We start from the raw sequence: 19,929 nt of genomic DNA on the forward strand, positions 1-19,929 counted from the left end.
TCTGCGCATGCTCTGAGGACGTGGCTGGGAATGCCGTCTGGGCCTGCAGCCTTGCGAGGTTAACACGTTTAAATGTTTTACTCACGTTGGCTGCAGTGAAGGAGAGCCGCAGGTTTTGGTAAGGGCCGTGTCAGTGGCACTGTATTGTCCTCAAAGCGAGCAAAAAAGTTATTTAGCCTGTCTGGGAGCAAGACATCCTGGTCCGCGACGGGGCTGGTTTTTTTTTTGTAATCCGTGATTGACTGTAGACCCTGCCACATACCTCTTGTGTCTGAGCTGTTGAATTGCGACTCTACTTTGTCTCTATACTGGGACTTAGCTTGTTTGATTGCCTTGCGGAGAGAATAGCTACACTGTTTGTATTCGGTCATGTTTCCGGTCACCTTGCCCTGGTTAAAAGCAGTGGTTCGCGCTTTCAGTTTCACGCGAATGCTGCCATCAATCCACGGTTTCTGGTTTGGGAATGTTTTAATCGTTGCTGTGGGTACGACATCGTCAATGCACTTTCTAATGAACTCGCTCAACGAATCAGCGTATTCGTCAATATTGTTGTTGGACGCAATGCGGAACATATCCAAATCCACGTGATCGAAGCAGTCTTGAASCRTGGAATCAGATTGGTCGGACCAGCGTTGAACAGACCTGAGCGAGGGAGCTTGTTGTTTTAGTTTCTGTTTGTAGGCTGGAAGCAACAAAATGGAGTCGTGGTCAGCTTTTCCGAAAGGAAGCCCTCAGGCTAGCATGTGGCTAGCTATAGCTACCATCGGCCAACAACAGAGTTTTAGCCAGTTTGGTTATCGACGTTCAATGTCTACTATATAAAGAAATGCTGATATGCTGAACTGCTAATARGTGATGTGTTTCAAGGCTGCTAGTGGTTAGCTAGTAGGGGTAGGCCAGCAGCAGTGTAAAAGGGGCTATGCTAAAAGCCTGCACGCTGTATAAGTGCAACTTTTTTTTAGCTGACAAAKAATTTTTTTAAATCACAGGATATGGTCAAATGATAAATTGGCTTTATTCAGAGTGCCAATTTATTTTAGCAAAAACAATGAGGACTCGATATAAGGGTCTTTACCGTCTAATGTGGACAGTGGCTTCATTCTTGCTCGTCTAGTGCTCCTCTTTACATTATATCAAATATACATTTCTCCCGAAATACAAATGTAAAGCGATATGTCGTATTGGAAGGATAAAAGAAATCTTCCCTTTAATGCAGAGTGCCAAGCAGAGACGAATCAGGTCACATTTTTACAGTCTTCAGGCTCCCGAGTGGCGCAGCGGTCTGAATCTCAGTGCTAGGGGCGTCACTACAAACCCTGGTTCGATCCCAGGCTGTATCCCAACCGGCCGTGATTGGGAGTCCCATAGGGAGGCGCACAACTGTCCCAGCGTCGTCCGGGTTAGGGGAGGGTTTGGCCGGGGTAGGCCGTCATTGCAAAATAAGAATTTGTTCTTAACTGACTTGCCTACTTAAATAAAGGTTAAATAAAAATGACTCGTGCCCCAATCTTCCAATCTCAGGGCGGATACTCTAWCCACAAGACCACAGAGTTGGTAGTACATGAGAAGACCTTACCTTTACTGTCAGGTTCTAAAGGCTGCTGGGGCAGGAGAACACAGGTGAGCACTTTTTCCCCCGACTCTGGATCCATGTCATTCTGGAAGGTGAGTAGAGGCTGGGACTGGTTCTCTGACAGCCACAGGGCCTTGAGTCGCAGCATGGTCAGAGATATGGGTAGGTGGAGTAGTCTGGAGAGAGATGATAATGTGTTATTTAAAGACTGCAGAGAATATTGTGTGACCCTTATTGATTTGTGGACAGCTCAGAGTCTACGTTGGTGTCAAATATTATGACTTACTTTGCTACATCTAAAAGCATTACTGGGTCTGGTGTATAATAAGATAAATAATAATAATATACACTACAGGTTAAAAGTTTAGAACTCATTCAGGGGTTTTTCATTATTTTTTACTATTTTCTACATTGTAGAATAATAATGAAGACATCAAAACTATGAAATAACACATATGGAATCATGTAGTAACCAAAAAAATAGCAACCCTAGGACTTGTGTGTGCAAAGCTGTCAACTTGGATATTCTCTCAACCAGCTTCATGAGGTAGTCACCTGGAATGCATTTCAATTAACAGGTATGCCTTGTTAAAAGGCACTGATAGGCCGTCATAGTAAATAAGAATTTGTTCTTAACTGACTTGCCTAGTTAAATAAAGGTTAAATAAAAGTTAATTTGAGCCAATCAGTTGAGTTGTGACAAGGTGGGGGGGTATACAGAAGATAGCCCTATTTGGTAAAAGACCAAGTCCATATTATGGCAAGAGCAGCTCAAATAACCAAGGGAGAAACGACAGTCCATCATTACTTTAAGACATGAAGGTCAGTCAATACGGAACATTTCAAGAACTTTGAAAGTTTCTTCAAGTGCAGTCACAAAAACCACCAAGTGCTATCATGAAACTGGCTCTCATGAGGACCGTCACAGGATTGGAAGACCCAGAGWTACCTCTGCTGCAGAGGAAAAGATCAATAGAGTTACCAACCACAGAAATTGCAGCCCAAATAAATGCTTCAAATCAAATGTTATTGTCACAGTTACAAATAACGYGAAAAAAAMMMCACACAATTGGTTAGGAGTCCGTAAAATGGCTGCCATCTCTTCCGGCACCATTCTAACACAGAGTTCAAGTAACAGACATCTCAACATCAACTGTTCAGAGAAGACTGTGTGAATCAGGCCTTCATAGTCGAATTGCTGCAAAGAAAGCACTACTAAAGGACACCAATAAGAAGACGAGACTTGCTTGGGCCAAGAAACACGAACAATGGACAGCAGACCAGTGGAAATTTGTCCTTAAGGTCTGGAGTCCAAATTGGAGATTTTTGGTTCCAACCGCCGTGTCTTTGTGAGACGTGGTGTGGGTGAACGAATGATCTCCGCATGTGTATTTGCCACCATGAAGCATGGAGGAGGTGGTGTTATGGTGTGGGGGTGCTTTGCTGGTGACACTGCTTGTGATTTATGTAGAATTCAAGGCACACTTAACCAGCATGGCTACCACAGCATTCTGCAGCGATACGCCATCCCATCTGGTTTGGGCTTAGTGGGACTATCATTTGTTTTTCAACAGGACAATGACCCAACACCTCCAGGCTGTGTAAGGGCTATTTTACCAAGAATGAGAGTGAATGAGTGCTGCATCAGATAACCTGGCCTCCATAATCACCCGACCTCAACCCAATTGAGATGGTTTGGGATGAGTTGGACTGCAGAGTCAAGGAAAAGCAGCCCACAAGTGCTCAGCATATGTGGGAACTCTTTTCCAACAAAAATGGTTGGAAAAGCATTCCAGGTGAAGCTGGTTGAGAGAATGCCAATAGTAAGCAAAGCTGTCAAGGCACAGGGTGGCTATTTGAAGAATCTAAAATAAAAAWAWATATTTTGATTTCTTTAACACTTTTTTGGTTACTACATGATTCCATGTGTTATATCATAAGTTTGATGTCTTCACTATTATTCTACAATGTAGAAAATAGTAAAAAATTGAGAAAAACCCTTGAATGAGTAGGTGTTCTAAAACTTTGACCAGTTGTGTATATGATATAAATGTGAATATGATCACAGGCTAATAAAGATGCATTGAATTTAATTTCTATGTAGCCTACCTATTTCCAGACACATCAAACACATGCAGTTCTGTGGCCTGAGAGATCTCAGAGGGAATTCTTGTCAGCCTGTTCCCTCGAACACAGAAGACATTCAGGCTACTGCAGCCTCCAATCTGGATTAGGGAAGAAAGGCATACAAATAAGACAATTTAAAACTCTAAAGACACTGTTTTAATTTATCATCACACACCCACAAAATTCCATATACGAACAGAGAAGGTGTTCTTTGAGGCACACAAACATCTTGAGCAGTGAGGAGTAGGCTTTGGTAAGAACAGTTCACGTAAAAACTATCAAAATTAAGTATTTACCTTTATACCGTAGCATTTTCTAAATCACAGAAAATGAATTTATGTTTATAAAAATTACCTTAATTGTTCCAAAATCTATTTAGCATAATGGGCATAGATAGTAAAACCATTAAGAGCATTTGGGAGCTTTGCCACAGAATTGGGCTATGGAGTTTGGCAAAGTAGGAGCTAAAATTAGCTGCAATTAGTAGTGTGTTGAAGTAAGGACCGGATGGGCCAGCTAAAGTGCTGTAGTCAGACTGTAATCTACTATCAGCCAGCGGCCAGACAGACCTGAACAGGGAACAAATACAGTAATGGAGTCTCATCGTTTTAAAAGGATCTGGCTAAGCTGATGCCCTCACTGGAGTACTTAAGATTGATTTAAAGAGGTGCCTTGAAGAGAAGTCAAATATCAGCAGGAGTTACAGTTAGTAGACTACACACAGGTTCTACTCAAAGCCTAGCCATTAGGGGRGGTCAATACTAAATGAATATGCAACTGTTCAATTAAAATGGAAACAAGCCAAGGTTCAGCAGATATCTTACCTTGAATCTGTGGATTTAAAATCACAACAAGATCAGGTTTTGAAACTTTGAGCCAATTATCAGTCATGACTATTAATTAAAAACATAGCTACATCCCGACACCTGTGGTAAACAAGTAGTTGTCTAGTACTATGTTAATGGTTAGAGATAATAAAACAATGACATTATCTGTGCAAAGTGCTGTGGACTCAGACACAGGGGCATTGTATAACTACTAAAGGGCTCTTTCAGATTAAACTTTAACCAGAGGGAGCTTGCCTTCGCTTTAAAAGACAAGAGGCTAGAATCAACAACAGTATCTCTCTCTCTCTCTCTCTCTCTCTCACACACGAAGCAGGCATTCTGGGACAATAAACCAGTGCTGAATACACCAGAGAACTGCAGTCAGTGTGTGTGTGTGTGTGTGCACTTGTTTTGTCTGTGCTTGAATCCCCTAGAAACAAAAGATAGCATGCCAACAGCCGGAGAGCTGAAGCCGGAGAGCTGAAATCATGCTAAAGTACAGACAGACAATAGTCAAGTCACACACACACACACACAATGAAGAGTCACACAGCCATGTCTAGGGTGAAGACAGTCACAGTGGGAGATGGCTTTTGTGCCTGTGAGAGTGCTCCAGGTCAGGTCGATATGACAAATCGACCTTTGCCTGCATAGTACCACTGTGGCAGACGCTTCCACTGAATGGGATTCAGCTCACAGAAACCAGATTTGCTGGTTAGCAGGTGTAAGGATTAGCCTTTTTACAATACCCATTAAAATCAGATGGGGTCAGGTTTAGTCCAGCAAAGCTCTGCATGCAAATCATACAGTGATCACTGGGGGATGCACTAACCAGATTCCACTGACTCATGACTGAGGCTTCTATGATTTTACATCAATTTTTCCAAGCAGTAGGGTAAATCATGAAGGCAAAATGAGATGCAATCAAGGTTTACGCTAGCTTTTTCTGAGCATGTTCAGACCTAGCATGCACAAGCATTTTGCTTACAGTATTGGGGTAAAATGGTTAACATAGCATTACATACAAATAGGCAACTTCACTYACACATTGACTCTAGAGCACCCACAGAAGAAGTGGCTCACTGCAGCAAGGGAAGAAATTGCTTTTGGATCTAGTCCGCACTCATTCAGATAATACAAGAACGGGGTGGTAAATCACAATGTACAGTGGAACTACTTCACTGCTGCATCACAAAACGTGATCGATAAGGTAAGATCACAACGGGAGATGGAATAAAACTTTGAGCAATAAAACAAAAAAAMAAGGAAAAGTGCTTGTATCCCAGAAAGAAACTCAGAAGGAAGCAGCCTCATGTCCTGACAACATAAAAAATATAGCTAAGATAATAAAAGCTTGGCACAAATACACTTGCCCAGTGGTTCCCAAACGTTTTATAGTCCCATACCCCTTCAAACATTCAACCTCCAGCTGCGTACCCYCTCTAGYACCAGGGTCAGTGCACTCTCAAATGTTGTTTTTTGCCATCATTGTAAGCCTGCCACACACACACCCACACTATACAATACATTTATTAAACATAACAATGAGTGTGYGTTTGTCACAGCCCGGCTCGTGGGAAGTGACAAAGAGCTCTTGTAGGACCAGGACACAAATAATAATCAATAATTTTGCTCTTTATTTAACCATCTTACATATAAAACCTTATTTGTTAATCAAAAAATGTGAATAACTCACCATAGGTTAATGAGAAGGGTGTGCTTGAAAGGATGCTCATAACTCTGCAATGTTGGGTTGTATTTGAGAGAGTCTCAGTCTTAAATCATTTTCCACACACAGTCTGTGCCTGTATTTAGTTTTCATGTTAGTGAGGGCCAAGAATCCACTCTCAAATAGGTACGTGGTTGCAAAGGGCATCAGTGTCTGAATAGCGCGATTTGCCAAGGAAAGATACTCKGAGCGCAGCCCAATCCAGAAATCTGGTAGTGGCTTCTGATTAACTTACATTTTCACAGAACCACTTGTTGCAATTTTGATGCGGTTCACTTGTTCAGATATCGGTAAGTGGACTTGCAGGCAGGGCATGAAAGGGATAACGAATCCAGTTGTCTGTGTCATCCGTTTCGGGAAAATACCTGCGTAATTGCGCACCCAACTCACTCAGGTGCTTCGCTATATCACATTTGACATTGTCCGTAAGCTTGAGTTGATTTGCACACAAAAAAATCATACAAGGATGGAAAGACCTGTGTGTTGTCCTTGTTAATGCAGACAGWGAAGAGCTCCAACTTCTTAATCATAGCCTCAATTTTGTCCTGCACATTGAATATAGTTGTGGAGAGTCCCTGTAATCCTAGATTCAGATCGTTCAGGTGAGAAAAAACATCACACAGATAGGCCAGTCGTGTGAGAAACTCGTCATCATGCAAGCGGTCAGACAAGTGAAAATGATGGTCAGTAAAGAACTTTAAACTAGTCTCTCAATAAAAATAAAAACGTGTCAATACTTTGCCCCTTGATAACCAACGCACTTCTTCTGTATGTTGTGAAAGCGTTACATGRTCGCTGCCCATATTGCATAGTGCAGAAAATACACAASAGTTCAGGGGCCTTGATTTAACAAAGTTATCCATTTTCACTGTAGTGTTCAACATGTATTTCAAGCTGTCAGGCATTCACTTGGCAGCAAGAGCCTCTCGGTGGATGCTGCAGTGTACTCAAGTGGCGTCGGGAGCAACTGCTTGCACGCGCGTTTCCACTCCACCATGTCTCCCTGGCATGGCTTTTGCACCATCAGTACAGATACCAACACATCTTGATCACCAAAGTCCATTTGATGTCACAAAGCTGTCCAGTACTTCAAAAATATCCTATCCTGTTGTCCTGGTTTCCAGAAGAGGATGTCTTCCTTAATTGACCCCCCATAAACGTAACGGACATATACCAGGAGCTATGCCAGGCCCGCCACGTCTGTTGACTCATCCAGCTGTAACGCATAGAATTCACTGGCTTATATGCGAAGCAATAATTGTTTCAAAACATCTCCTGTCATGTCACTGATGTATCGTGAAACAGTGTTGTTTGATGAAAGCATTGTCTGTATAGTTATTTTTTTGCCTTTTCCCAGCCATATCCGGGGCAGCAGGAAGAATGAAGTCCTACACAATAGTATGGGCTTGCCTGTCCTAGCCACTCRGCAGCTCACCATGTAAGACACTTCTAGCCCCTTCTTATTAATCGTATCTATTGCTTTTATATACGTCTTACTACTTGAAAGTCATCTTAATTCTCGCACAAAAAACTTGCGGCTTATTTTTTATAATTGGCATGTTTTGTTTCTAAATGAGTGAAGGTTTCATCGAGTTGTGAGATAGTACTTTTGCACATAACACACTGTGGCTGAGGAAAGGCACTACTCCCAATATAAGTGAACCMCAAATCAATGTAATTCTCATCATATTTGCGCCTCTTTGATGGTCCAACGTCCCTGTCTGTTGTTCGGTGCTTTCCCGGGTAAGGGGACAGTAGCTCTTCGGCTGCATCAGATTCACAATAGTCAGAGTCCATGCTAGCTGGGCTCACAACAAATGTAGAATTACTGATGCTAGCATCGGATGTGCTTGTGGAGGCAGAACAACTTGTGTCGTCAACAAGTGCAGGTGTAGTACTGCTGGTATGGACAAGGCCTTACTTTTTTTTTWACCATTTATCAGTTTTCAAGCAAACGGAATGAGCAGCAGCTACGTTTGGTTAGTGGAATTCCCGCGAGAGAGTAACGGTTAATGTGATTGGATGTTAATTATTTGACTAGGCTACCTGTATTTGACATTATGTTGTTATTTCGCTGAACACAGATGGTTTAATTTACATTTTTGGCAGTGAAACGAGGCTATTCAGGCGAGARAAAAACCTCACCAAAATGTATACCCCCATTGGAAAATATATATGGACTGTTTGAAAATGTGAAGATTATTTTATTTTTTTAATTWAAAAAATAMGTTATTTTGTATGTGAATCACATTTTGTATTGGCGTACCTCCGATGGCATTGCGCATACCCGTACCCCAGGTTGGGAATACCTGCACTAGACTATGGACTGTGGTGCCCTGTGAAGCATGAAGGACCTACCATTCATCAACAAGTCTCACATTTGCAAACTATTACATGTAGAAAGACTATAGCATACCTCTTTAGGCAATGACGCTAGTCGGTTCCTATCACAGTTGAAGTTGGAAAGTCTCTTTAGTTTTCCAATACTTCTTGGCAAACTCTAAAGAGAGAAACAACAATTAAGAAATAATACATTAAACATCTACAGTTCGCACATGCAGTAATAGGTGTAGCAGTGACAGTAGACCGGCTAGTGGCCTGAGCATGGGGATTACCTGCACAGTCCCACTGTGAGGATGACATAAACATATCTGATTGGCTAGTGGTAAAGAGGATAAGTTCCTGGTGCACACTTAGATGTTTTTAGCCTATTAGGAAGTGAAGACTAAGGGCATAATGGAGGTCAAAGGTTACACAATAATAACAGAATACATCCCTTCAGAAGGTCTTTCAAAGGACCGAAGAGGGCAGCCATCAGAGTTGAGTTTATCAAATTAAAGTGTTTGTTGTGGGCTGAAAAAGTCAGCCATGTGTCTTGTGATCTCAATTACATAAAAGAAAAGTAATTGGGTCTTACTTATCAAAGTTGCCCTCATAATAATATGTATATACTGTATGAGCAAGTATAGCGCAACCACAAACCCACCTGTAGCCGATTCTCAGTGAGCACCAGTTCAGTGAGACTCTCACAGTTGCCAATGCTCTCTGGTAGCTGGGCAAGCCGATTCTGGTCTGCTTTCAATATTGACAGTCGCCTTAGTTTTCCTGCAGAGCAAAAAATAAAAATGTTACATACTTTGATATAGACATATGAGAGTAGTCAGGATAGCATGGCAATCAATATAATTCGTAAAACAAGTTAGTTGATTTGCAACCAACACTAGAGCCTATGGCTAATGAAACGACAGATCAATAAAACATCAAATCATTTTATATGGATTTAATGACTGTCACATTTCATTTTCCATTCATCCAAAGTTATATTGTGCCCTAAGGGGCACATCACCTGTGTTATTAAATCAGTTCAGTTACCAAATGTGGACTATCTTATTATGTGATTCAGATTAACTTCCGGTTTATGCTCAGTTTACATTGATGTTGATCCCATCTTTGACCTAATCAGTTTCAGCATGGTCCAATGCATGACATGGTAAAACAAGTGACCAATAACAAACATGTACACAAACACRCATGCATACAAACGCATGAGTGCACACAAATGCACACACACACACATCACTCACACGTTTATTTTACTATCCTTGTGGGGACCAAAACAATTGATTCCCATTCATAATTATATTTTCCCCAACCTTAACCTAACCCGAACTTTAACCCCAACCCCTTAACCTAACCTTAACCCTAACCCCAAGCCTTTTTCCTTGTGGGGACAAACGAAATCTCCCCACTTGTCCGAATTTCTGACTTCTGATCCCCACAAGGATAGTAAAATCAAAAACACACACACTATAGTAGTATACAGTGCAGCAGCGTGCTGACCTATGCCCTCTGGCAGAGCATTGATGAGGTTCTGGGACACCAGCAGGTCAGTAAGGGAGACCAGGCCACCCATCTCCTCTGGAAGGTGCTCCAGCTTGTTCTCTGATACATCYAGACACAGGAGGCTTTTCATGCTGCCCATCTCCTACGGGTTGAACACACTTCAATTGTAAATACATTTCACAGTCTGTGTTAGTGACTAAMGATAATGGTGCAGCTCTTGTGATCSCATTATATCAACAGAAGTCGCAATATTAATTTAGCCTAAAAAMTAGGTGTTAGCCTTTCACTTTTTGGGGAATCAAACCATATCATACAAGTTCAACTGTAATTTTTCATTTATTTTACCTTTATTTAACTAGGCAAGTCAACAGATTCTTGTTTACAATAACGGCATACCCCGGCCACACCCGGATGACGCTGGGCCAATTGTGCTGCACCCTATGGGACTCCCAATCACACCCGGATGTGATACAGCCTGGATTCAAACCAGGGACTGTAGTGACGCCTCGCACTGAGATGCAGTGCCTTAGACCACTGCGCCACTCGGGAGACCCATTATATCAAGGCACTTACAAAATGACAATTATTAGTCTAAATATCTCGTAAAAATCTTACTGCAGGTATTTCAGCCAACTGGTTTCCATCCAGCCACAAGTCCTTTAAGCTGACAAGACATCCTATTGTTTCTGGCTGTGAGGGAGGAAGGATTGGAGGCAAAAGAGAGAGAGAGACAGAGACACAGAGAGAGAGAAAGACACCGAGAAAAAGGAGCGAGAGAGAGACAGACCGAGAAAAAAAGAGAGCGAGAGAAAGAGAGACAATTAAACACGACTGAGGCAAATGTAAACAAGACTGTGGAATAATTTCAACCATGTGTAAACTGTCATTCCCTAGCCTCGTCTGGTTTCAGTCAATCTCTCAGGGAGGGAGTGTGTCTCTGTCTCGGAGTTACCTTTTTATAAACATCAAACCTGACATTATGTTGTAACAGACTWTAACTTAAAAACTCAACRGCCCTGTCACACTACCCCTTCAGGATGATAAGAGGGAGGCATTTCTATCAGTACACTCAATTAAGTTTCACATAACAAGAAAAGGGTTGAGTGAGATTTGAGGGCTGCCCATTCTACACATGCGTAGCTATGCATATTGTTTTCTTCTGTGTGAATGTTATTCCAAGAAATCAACATCTTTACTGAGATTYGCAAAGTCAGAAACTCACCAAATTGTAAAGTTCATTGTTCCCTAGGTCAAGCTCTTCAAGTCTGTGAAGTAGTGATAGTGACCTGTGGAATGCACAAGAGGGGTTAGAGTAAAAAAACATGACATATAGGGTTTGAAAAAAATAAAATAAACAATCATCATACAGTGACGAATTTATATTGTATCTACTTCTCATTCTCAGTCTGTTTCACTGCTGTTTAATTTGAACCATGTGCGAGTGAAAATGTATTGGCCACATACCAAGYAGTGAGATGGTTAGATGTTCAGAGAGAGACTGTTGTTGTGCCAACATAATAGTCGCGCATTGGCTGAATATAGACCAACAACTCTTTAGAGGGTACACTGAATTCTATATCACCTCTAAAGTCTACACACACACACACGTCATGTGAAACACATAAGGCTTCATCTGTGGTCTACCGAATTTGTTACATGCTTATAATGTAGCCACACAGACGTTACTTCTTACACTTTGTGGAACACAGAGCGTTTGTGGAACAGTGATGTCTGGGGGGTTGGGAGCAGAGCGAAATAAGAATTTCCATCTCGCATGGACTAATAAAGTAGGCCTACTTGTCTTCTGCCTCCAATTAATTTTTTGCCCTGAAACATACAGTATCTATCCAGGGTAAGTACTTACTCTGGTAAATATGTCAGCAGATTCTCTCTGAGTTCCAGTGATACCAAGTTGGAGAGGCTGTGGAGAGAGGCAAAAGAGGGAGGGCCATTTGGTGTTTGTTATTGTCCCCAAATGATCACAACCAACAGAAAATACAGTAATCCTTTTCATGAGGATTACTGATTGAAGCCATCTAGGACAGTCAATGAATTCCAAGAATTTAGGCTTTTAGGAGCACAACATGGCTTGGAGGTAATATCTTCGTTCCCAAAAGAAAGGAAAATAGTTGTATTTAGTAATCGCAGCAGCGGAGCTATGAAGCTCTGGTGAGAATAAATTATTATGCACAATCTGTAAGTAGACGTTTCTTGCCAAGGTATATATATTTTGATTTTATTTAACTAGGCAAATATTTGCTTCCAGTCTCAGAAGATATGGCTTGGACATCAGTGTTGAAATATAGGCCTAACTGCATTAGTTAAATGAGCAGAGAAATCTAAAAATCTTGTGGACTGGAAAATTAAAGCCTAAAATCAAATCGTGGGTTATTGTGAATCAAATGGCACAAAAAGTAAACATGTATACAGTACCAGTCAAAAGTTTGGACACCCCTACTCATTCAAGGTTTTTAATTAATGTTTTTACTATTTTCTAAATTGTAGAATAATAGTGAAGATATCAAAACTATGAAATAACACAWATGGAATCATGTAGTAACCAAAAAAGTGTTGAACAAATCAAAATCTATTTTATATATTTGAGATTCTTCAAAGTAGCCACCCTTTGCCTTAATGACAGCTTTGGTATTCTCTCAACCAGCTTCACCTGGAAGGATTTTCCAACAGTCTTGAAGGAGTTCCCACATATGCTGGACACTTGTTAGCTGCTTTTCCTTGACTCTGCAGTCCAACTCATCCCAAACCATCTTAATTGGGTTGAGGTCRGGTGATTGTGGAAGCCAGGTCATCTGATGCAGCACTCCATCACTCCCCTTCTTGGTCAAATAGCCCTTACACAGCCTGGAGGTGCTGGGTCATTGTCCTGTTGAAAAACAAATGATAGGCTCACTAAGCCCAAACCAGATGGGATGGCGTATCGCTGCAGAATGCTGTGGTAGCCATGCTGGTTAAGTGTGCCTTGAATTCTAAATAAATCACTGACAGTGTCACTAGCAAAGCACCACCACACCTCCTCCTCCATGCTTCACGGTGGGAAACACAAACGCGGAGATCATCCATTCACCTACTCTGCGTCTCACAAAGACATGGCGGTTGGAACCAAAAATCTCAAATTTGGCCTCATCAGACCAAAGGACAGATTTCCACCGGTCTAATGTCCATTGCTTGTGTTTCTTGGCCCAAGCAAATCTCTTTCTTATTGATGTCCTTTAGTAGTGGTTTATTTGCAGCAATTAAACCATGAAGGCCTGATTCACGCAGTCTCCTCTGTTACTTCAACTCTGTGAAGCATTTATTTGGGCTGCAATCTGAGGTGCAGTTAACTCAAATTAACTTATCCTCTGCAGCAGATGTAACTCTGGTTCTTCCTTTCATGTGGCAGTCCTCATGAGAACCAGTTTCATCATAGTRCTTGATGGTTTTTGCRACTGCACTTGAAGAAACTTTCAAAGTTCTTGAAATTTTCTGGATTGACTGACCTTCATGTCTTAAAGTAATGATGGACTGTCATTTCTCTTTGCTTATTTGAGCTGTTCTTGGCATAATATGGACTTGGTCTTTTACCAAATAGGTCTATCGTCTGTATACCTTGACTACCTTGTCACAACACAACTGATTGGCTCCAACGCATTAAGGAAAGAAATTCCACAAATTCACTTTTAACAAGGCACACCTGTTAATTGAAATGTATTCCAGGTGACTACCTCATGAAGCTGGTTGAGAGAATGCCAAGAGTGTACAAAGCTGTCATCAAGGCAAAGAGTGGCTACTTTGAAGAATCTCAAATATATAAAATATATTTTGATTTGTCTAACACGTTTTTGGTTACTACATGATTCAAAATGTGTTATTTCATAGTCTATGTCTTCACTATTATTCTACAATGTAGAAAATAGTTAAAAAAATAAAGAAAAACCCTTGAATGAGTAGGTGTCTCCAACCTTTTGACTGGTACTGTTTGTAAATGTCATTTCAGGTTTTTCTTCGTTTTTTTGCTCAAATTTCAAGAAAGCTGTTTTTGCTTTGTAATTATGGGATATTGTCCATAGATTGATGAGGAGAAAAAACAGTTTAATCAATTTTAGAATAAGGCTGTAACGTAGAAAAAGGTGGAAAAAGTCAAGGGGTAGCTCCACCCTCCTCTCTCTGAAGTTACAGGCAAGTATATGGGTCAAATGTCCCATCCCCTTCGAAATTTTGAAAGATGCAAAACTGTGATTTGTTCAAATGATCAGTGATGAAAAATCTACACATCGGAACAAAGTTCCTCCTTAGTCGCATCCCACAGTCTGTTGACAGACACTACGATACAATTTATGTTACGTGTGTCTGTCCACGAGAGATTAACAGAGGTGTAGAAAATAGTTTTTTCCCCCTACAAAATCCATTAAGCCTACACCATTTGGGWGACAGCATTTCAGCCCTCCACAGCTAGACGAGCGAGTGAGTGAATGGATGAACAATCAATATCTGGCCTAACACTGTGCATTTATGCACGAGTAGGTCTGTCTTCTCACATCTTCACCAACTGTCACAGAGCTCTTACTAGGTCACCATGGTAAATCAGATCAACACAGCTTTAATATGACTTAATCGAGCACAATAAGTAACATTACTCAGTCTACAATCTAGACCTACTTATCACAGAGAGAGAAACACAGCTGAATCATTCTGCAAAACACCATATTTACATTAACCATGTAAGGTTATGCTACATACAGTAATCCCTAATTTACAGCAATATGTCAAGTCAAACAGAGGCCTATTTAGTTTTACACTAGTTAMATTTTTTCAAGTGTTCCTTAATTCAAAATCTGTTGCTGCGTTGTGCATAACACAAAAGGGCCCTGTCAACGAGTATAGAACGATATACGRCCGGTGAGTGTTGGAGGTGTCGTATAATATTAGTGCCTCATCTGATGATGAAAAATCCTAGTAGGAGCCTAAGGAGAGATTATGACTGTAGCTGCTGTATGATAACTGCATGATATATTATTCAGTTATTTGARGGGAGAAAGGGCTGGCATTCTTTTGTAAGTGAAACGTAAACGAACTTGGCAGGCTGGAGGAAATTACACAGGAAATTTCAGGGTCTCTGGGGATAGAGGGGGACAGGAAAGAAGCAGAACTTACTGATACTACCCTTGTAAGTTATTATGCCATAAATCAAATAACACCATGAAATTATACAATGGATCGTCATGAAACTACCAAAAGATATTACACAGTAACATAGCAGTATTTATTAAAATAGATTGTCATGGAAACACACACAGCTCCAAACCACGTCCATTGAAGGAGGGTGTGAGTGCCAGCAACTTCCAAAAATGTCAGTTACAGACAATTTGTAGTCACAGTATGTCATTACATTGTTCAGAACTTAAAAACAGGAAGCAGTTTCATAACCACCTGTGACTAAGAAATATGACCGACAGTAGCATACCATTTCTTACTCATTCTTTTTTATGTTCAAAGTCACAGCCCATATGAACATCAAAAGCACATAAGTGAGAACTACATTCCAACCCATTAAACACGTTTCTGTATGACAGGACTATGAAACATTTTTTTTTTTTTTTTTTTTTTTGCCAGAAAGAAGCACTTACTTTCCAATGTTTTCGGGAAGAGCCTGCAATGAAATGTCATTGATGGAAAGGCATGTTAAATTCTGAAGCTCTGGAAAACTCTCAGGCAATCTGCAAAAACAAGAGAGGAATTCAAATCAAAATCAGATCTTTGCAGCTGAAATAAATGGTGGCAGATTCCTGAAAAATCAATGGATCCGATTGCATATATAGGCAATAAGAATACTATAAAATATACTATAAAGCTAATACAGGTTTACTACTTTCCTCTCTGACAGGAAAGTTTAATCTATCAACAGGAACTGTAACTTTTTCTTTCCATTTGATGACAGTGCATTTGTAAAGTATTCACACCCCTTCACTTTTTGTTACGTTACAGCCTTATTCTAAAATGGATTTAAAAAAAAGAAAATGTATCCTCAATCTACACACAATACCCCATAATGACAAAGCGAAAACAGTTTTTTAGAAATTATAAATACCTCATTTACATACGTTTTCAGACACTTTGCTATGAAATTTGAAATTGAGCTCAGGTCCATCCTGTTTCCATTGATCCTCCTTGAGATGTTTCTACTTCTACTTATGGTAAATTCTATTAGTTGGACATGATTTGGAAAGGCACACGCCTGTCTATATAAGGTCCCACAGTTGACAGAGCATGTCAGAGCAAAAACCAAGCCACGAGGTCGAAGGAATTGTCTGTAGAGCGATCTGGGGAAGGGTCACCAAGAACATAGTGGCCTCCATCATTCTTAAATGGAAGAAGTTTGGAACCACCAAGACTCTTCTTCCTAGARCTGGCCGCCTGGACAAACTGAGCAATCAGGGGAGAAGGGCCTTGGTCAGGGAGGTGACCAAGAACCTGATGGTGACTAACAGAGCTCCTCCATGGAGATGGTAGAACCTTCCWGAAGAAMAACCATCTCTGCAGCACTCCACCAATCAGGCCTTTATGGTAGAGTGGCCAGACGGAAGCCACTCCTCAATAAAAGGCACATGACAGGTCGCTTGTAGTTTGCCAAAAGGCACCTAAAGGACTCTCAGACGATGAGAAACAAGATTCTCTGGTCTGACGAAACCAAGATTGAACTCTTTGGCCTGAATGCCAAGTGTCACATCTGGAGGAAAYSTGGCAGCATCCCTACGGTGAAGCATGGGTGGCAGCATCATGCTGTGGGGATGTTTTTCAGCGGCAAGGACTGTGAGACTAGTCAGGATCGAGGGAAAGATGAACAGAGCAAAGTACAGAGATCCTTGATGAAAACCTGCTCCAGAGCGCTCAGGACCTCAGACTGGGGCGAGGGTTCACCTTCCAACAGGACAACGACTAAGCACACAGCGAAGACAATGCAGGAGTGGCTTCGGGACAAGTGTCCTTGAGTGGCCCAGTCAGATCCCGGACTTAAACCCGATTGAACATCTCTGGAGAAACCTGAAAACCAGCAGCAACCATCCCCATCCAACCTGACAGAGCTTGAGAGGATCTGCAAAGAATGGGAGAAACTCCCCGAATACAGGTGTGCCAAGCTTGTAGCGCCATACCCAAGAAGAGCCAAGGCTGTAATCGCTGCCAAAGGTGCTTCAACAGAGTACTGAGTAAAGGGTCTGAATAACTATGTAAATCTGATTTAATTGTTATATATTTCAAATGCACTGTATAGTTTTAAGCCTTCATGACAGGATTCCCTTCTATCTAACATGGTCACTCAGAGACAATCTCAGACACACAATGCTTCTGTCAGTGTGAGAGTGTAGKAGTGTGAAAGGTTTGTTTGTGGGTTGTAATGCCATACCACATTACAATCCAAAGCACAACGCTTAACCGTATTATATCATCTGCAGGTCAGAGCACTACATATTCCCTTCCCCGACTGAGTAGCTGTAAAGCTGTCTAACAAGAACATCTAAGCCAGGGGTACTCAACTCTTACCCTAYGAGGTCCAGAGCCGACTGGTTTTTCTGTTCTACCTGATAATTCATTGCGCACACTTGGTGTCCCAGGTCTAAATGAGTCCCTGATTACAGCGTAACTATGTAAAAATGCAGTGGAACTGGCTTTGAGGTCCAGAGTTGAGTTTGAGAGATCTAGGCTATGTTTACTAGGTAGGCAAATTGCACATCCCAGAGCATGGCCAGTCCCAAACTGAACCATATGGCATTGTGACTGCCACCACTAGGGTGCAAACTATACAGACCTCACCATGAGACAGCTGACAGGCAAACTGGGGCAAAAAATGTCCCATACAATATTCATTAGCATAAATTACCTGTTAAATACAGCAGATCTAATTCTGTAGTTCTTCAATGTCATCAATGAAATTGTCACTAAAACAGGTCCATCAGATAGCAGTTCGAGCAAAAAAGAAATCCTGTCTGAAAATACCTTTATACAAGTTATTCCGTTTTCCTCTCAATATAGCTTGTGTTTGAACAACTGCTTCTCTAAGTCATGCAAAGTTCCTAGATATAACTTACTACAGTGCTGCTACACTACTGTGTTGCTACGGTATGTTTGTTTTGTTCACTCCCATTTGCTAAACATTTATGGCGACATGAATTCAAAGTTCAGTTACCTTGTTAATGGGTTTCCACTAAAGTCTGCTACTTGGAGAGCTTTACAGTTAGAAATGCTCTCTGGAATTTCCATGATGTCTATATGAGGGATGAAAAGAAATACATGTTAGATACATCTTGATCAACACACACTGTCTATTTATATTTTCCAACGGGGCTATGCATTTGGGTGAGGCTTTTCTCTCGCCCGAGTAGCCTCGTTTCACTGCCAAAAATAAAATTAAACCATCTAGCGTTCAGCGAAATAACATCAATGTCAAATACAGGTAGCATAGTCAAATAATTAACATCCAATCACAACCGTTACTCTCTTGCAGGAATTCGACTGACAGTCCGTATGTAGCCAAACGTAGCTGCTGCTCATGTTGGTATCTGTACTGGCGCAAAAGCCATGACAGGGAGAAATAGTGGAGTGGTAACAAGCGTGCAAGTAGTTGCTCCCAACGCCACTTGGGTACACTGCAGCATCCACCGAGAAGCTCTTGCTGCCAAGGGAATGCCTGACAGACGACCATGTAATGCTTTTACAACATACAAAAGTGCGTTGGTTATCAAGGTGCAAAGTATTGACACGTTTTTTTAAATAGAGACGAGTTTAAAGTTCTCTGTACTGACCATAACTTTCACTTGTCTGACCATTTGCATGATGACGAGTTTCTCACACGACTGGCATCTAGTGATGTTTTTTCTCGCCGGAATGATCTGAATCTAGGATTACAGGGACTCTCCGCAACTATATTCAATGTGCGGGACAAAATTTAGGCTATGATTGAGAAGTTGGAGCTCTTCTCTGTCTGCATTAACAAAGACAACACACAGGTCTTTCCATCACTATGATTTTTTTGTGTGCAAATGAACTCAAGCTTACGGACAATGTCAAATGTGATATAGCGAAGCACCTGAKTGAGTTGGGTGCAAAATTACGCAGGTACTTTCCTGAAACGGATGACACAAACAACTGGAATCGTTATCCCTTTCATGCCCTGCCTCCAGTCCACTTACCGATATCTGAACAAGAGAGCCTCATCAAAATTGCAACAAGCGGTTCTGTGAAAATTGAATATAAATCAGAAGCCACTACCAGATTTCTGGATTGGGCTGCGCTCAGAGTATCTTTCCTTGGCAAATTGCGCTATTCAGACACTGATGCCCTTTGCAACCACGTACCTATGTGAGAGTGGATTCTTGGCCCTCACTAACATGAAAACTAAATACAGGCACAGACTGTGTGTGGGAAATGATTTAAGACTGAGACTCTCTCCAATACAACATTGCAGAGTTATGAGCATCCTTTCAAGCACACCCTTCTCATTAACCTGTGGTGAGTTATTCGCAATCATCTTCGATGAACAAATAAGGTTTTATATGCAAGATGGTTAAATAAAGAGCAGAATTATTGATTAGTATTATATTATTTGTGTYCTGGTCCTATAAGAGCTCTTTGTCACTTCCCACGAGCCGGGTTGTGACAAAAACTCACTCATTCCTATGTTTAATAAATGTATCGTATACTGTGTGTGTGGCAGGCTTACAATGATGGCAAAAAAACATTTGAGAGTGCGCTGACGCTGGTGCTAGAGGGGGTTGAATGTTCGAAGGGGTACGGGACTATAAAACGTTTGGGAACCACTGGTATAGAGAAACAAT

The 19,929-nt window shown here is 41.2% G+C and overlaps 1 protein-coding gene across 2 annotated transcripts in view; it reads right to left on the bottom strand.

Moving 5' to 3' along the window:
• Positions 1-19,929, bottom strand: part of LOC111978110 (leucine-rich repeat-containing protein 1) — a 77,059-nt gene that overhangs the window by 16,251 nt on the left and 40,879 nt on the right. For both annotated transcript variants that reach the window (XM_024007929.2, XM_070448601.1), the window contains exons 3-12: positions 18,282-18,360; positions 15,727-15,816; positions 11,964-12,020; positions 11,322-11,385; positions 10,715-10,789; positions 10,097-10,241; positions 9,243-9,361; positions 8,673-8,756; positions 3,683-3,798; positions 1,577-1,749 (exon numbers count right to left, since the gene is read on the bottom strand). In XM_024007929.2, coding sequence (XP_023863697.1) covers positions 1,577-1,749; positions 3,683-3,798; positions 8,673-8,756; positions 9,243-9,361; positions 10,097-10,241; positions 10,715-10,789; positions 11,322-11,385; positions 11,964-12,020; positions 15,727-15,816; positions 18,282-18,360 — 1,002 coding nt within the window. The remainder of the gene's footprint in view (positions 1-1,576; positions 1,750-3,682; positions 3,799-8,672; positions 8,757-9,242; positions 9,362-10,096; positions 10,242-10,714; positions 10,790-11,321; positions 11,386-11,963; positions 12,021-15,726; positions 15,817-18,281; positions 18,361-19,929) is intronic.

The sequence above is a fragment of the Salvelinus sp. IW2-2015 genome, linkage group LG18, assembly GCF_002910315.2.
Source record: "Salvelinus sp. IW2-2015 linkage group LG18, ASM291031v2, whole genome shotgun sequence".
Classification (NCBI taxonomy): domain Eukaryota; kingdom Metazoa; phylum Chordata; class Actinopteri; order Salmoniformes; family Salmonidae; genus Salvelinus; species Salvelinus sp. IW2-2015.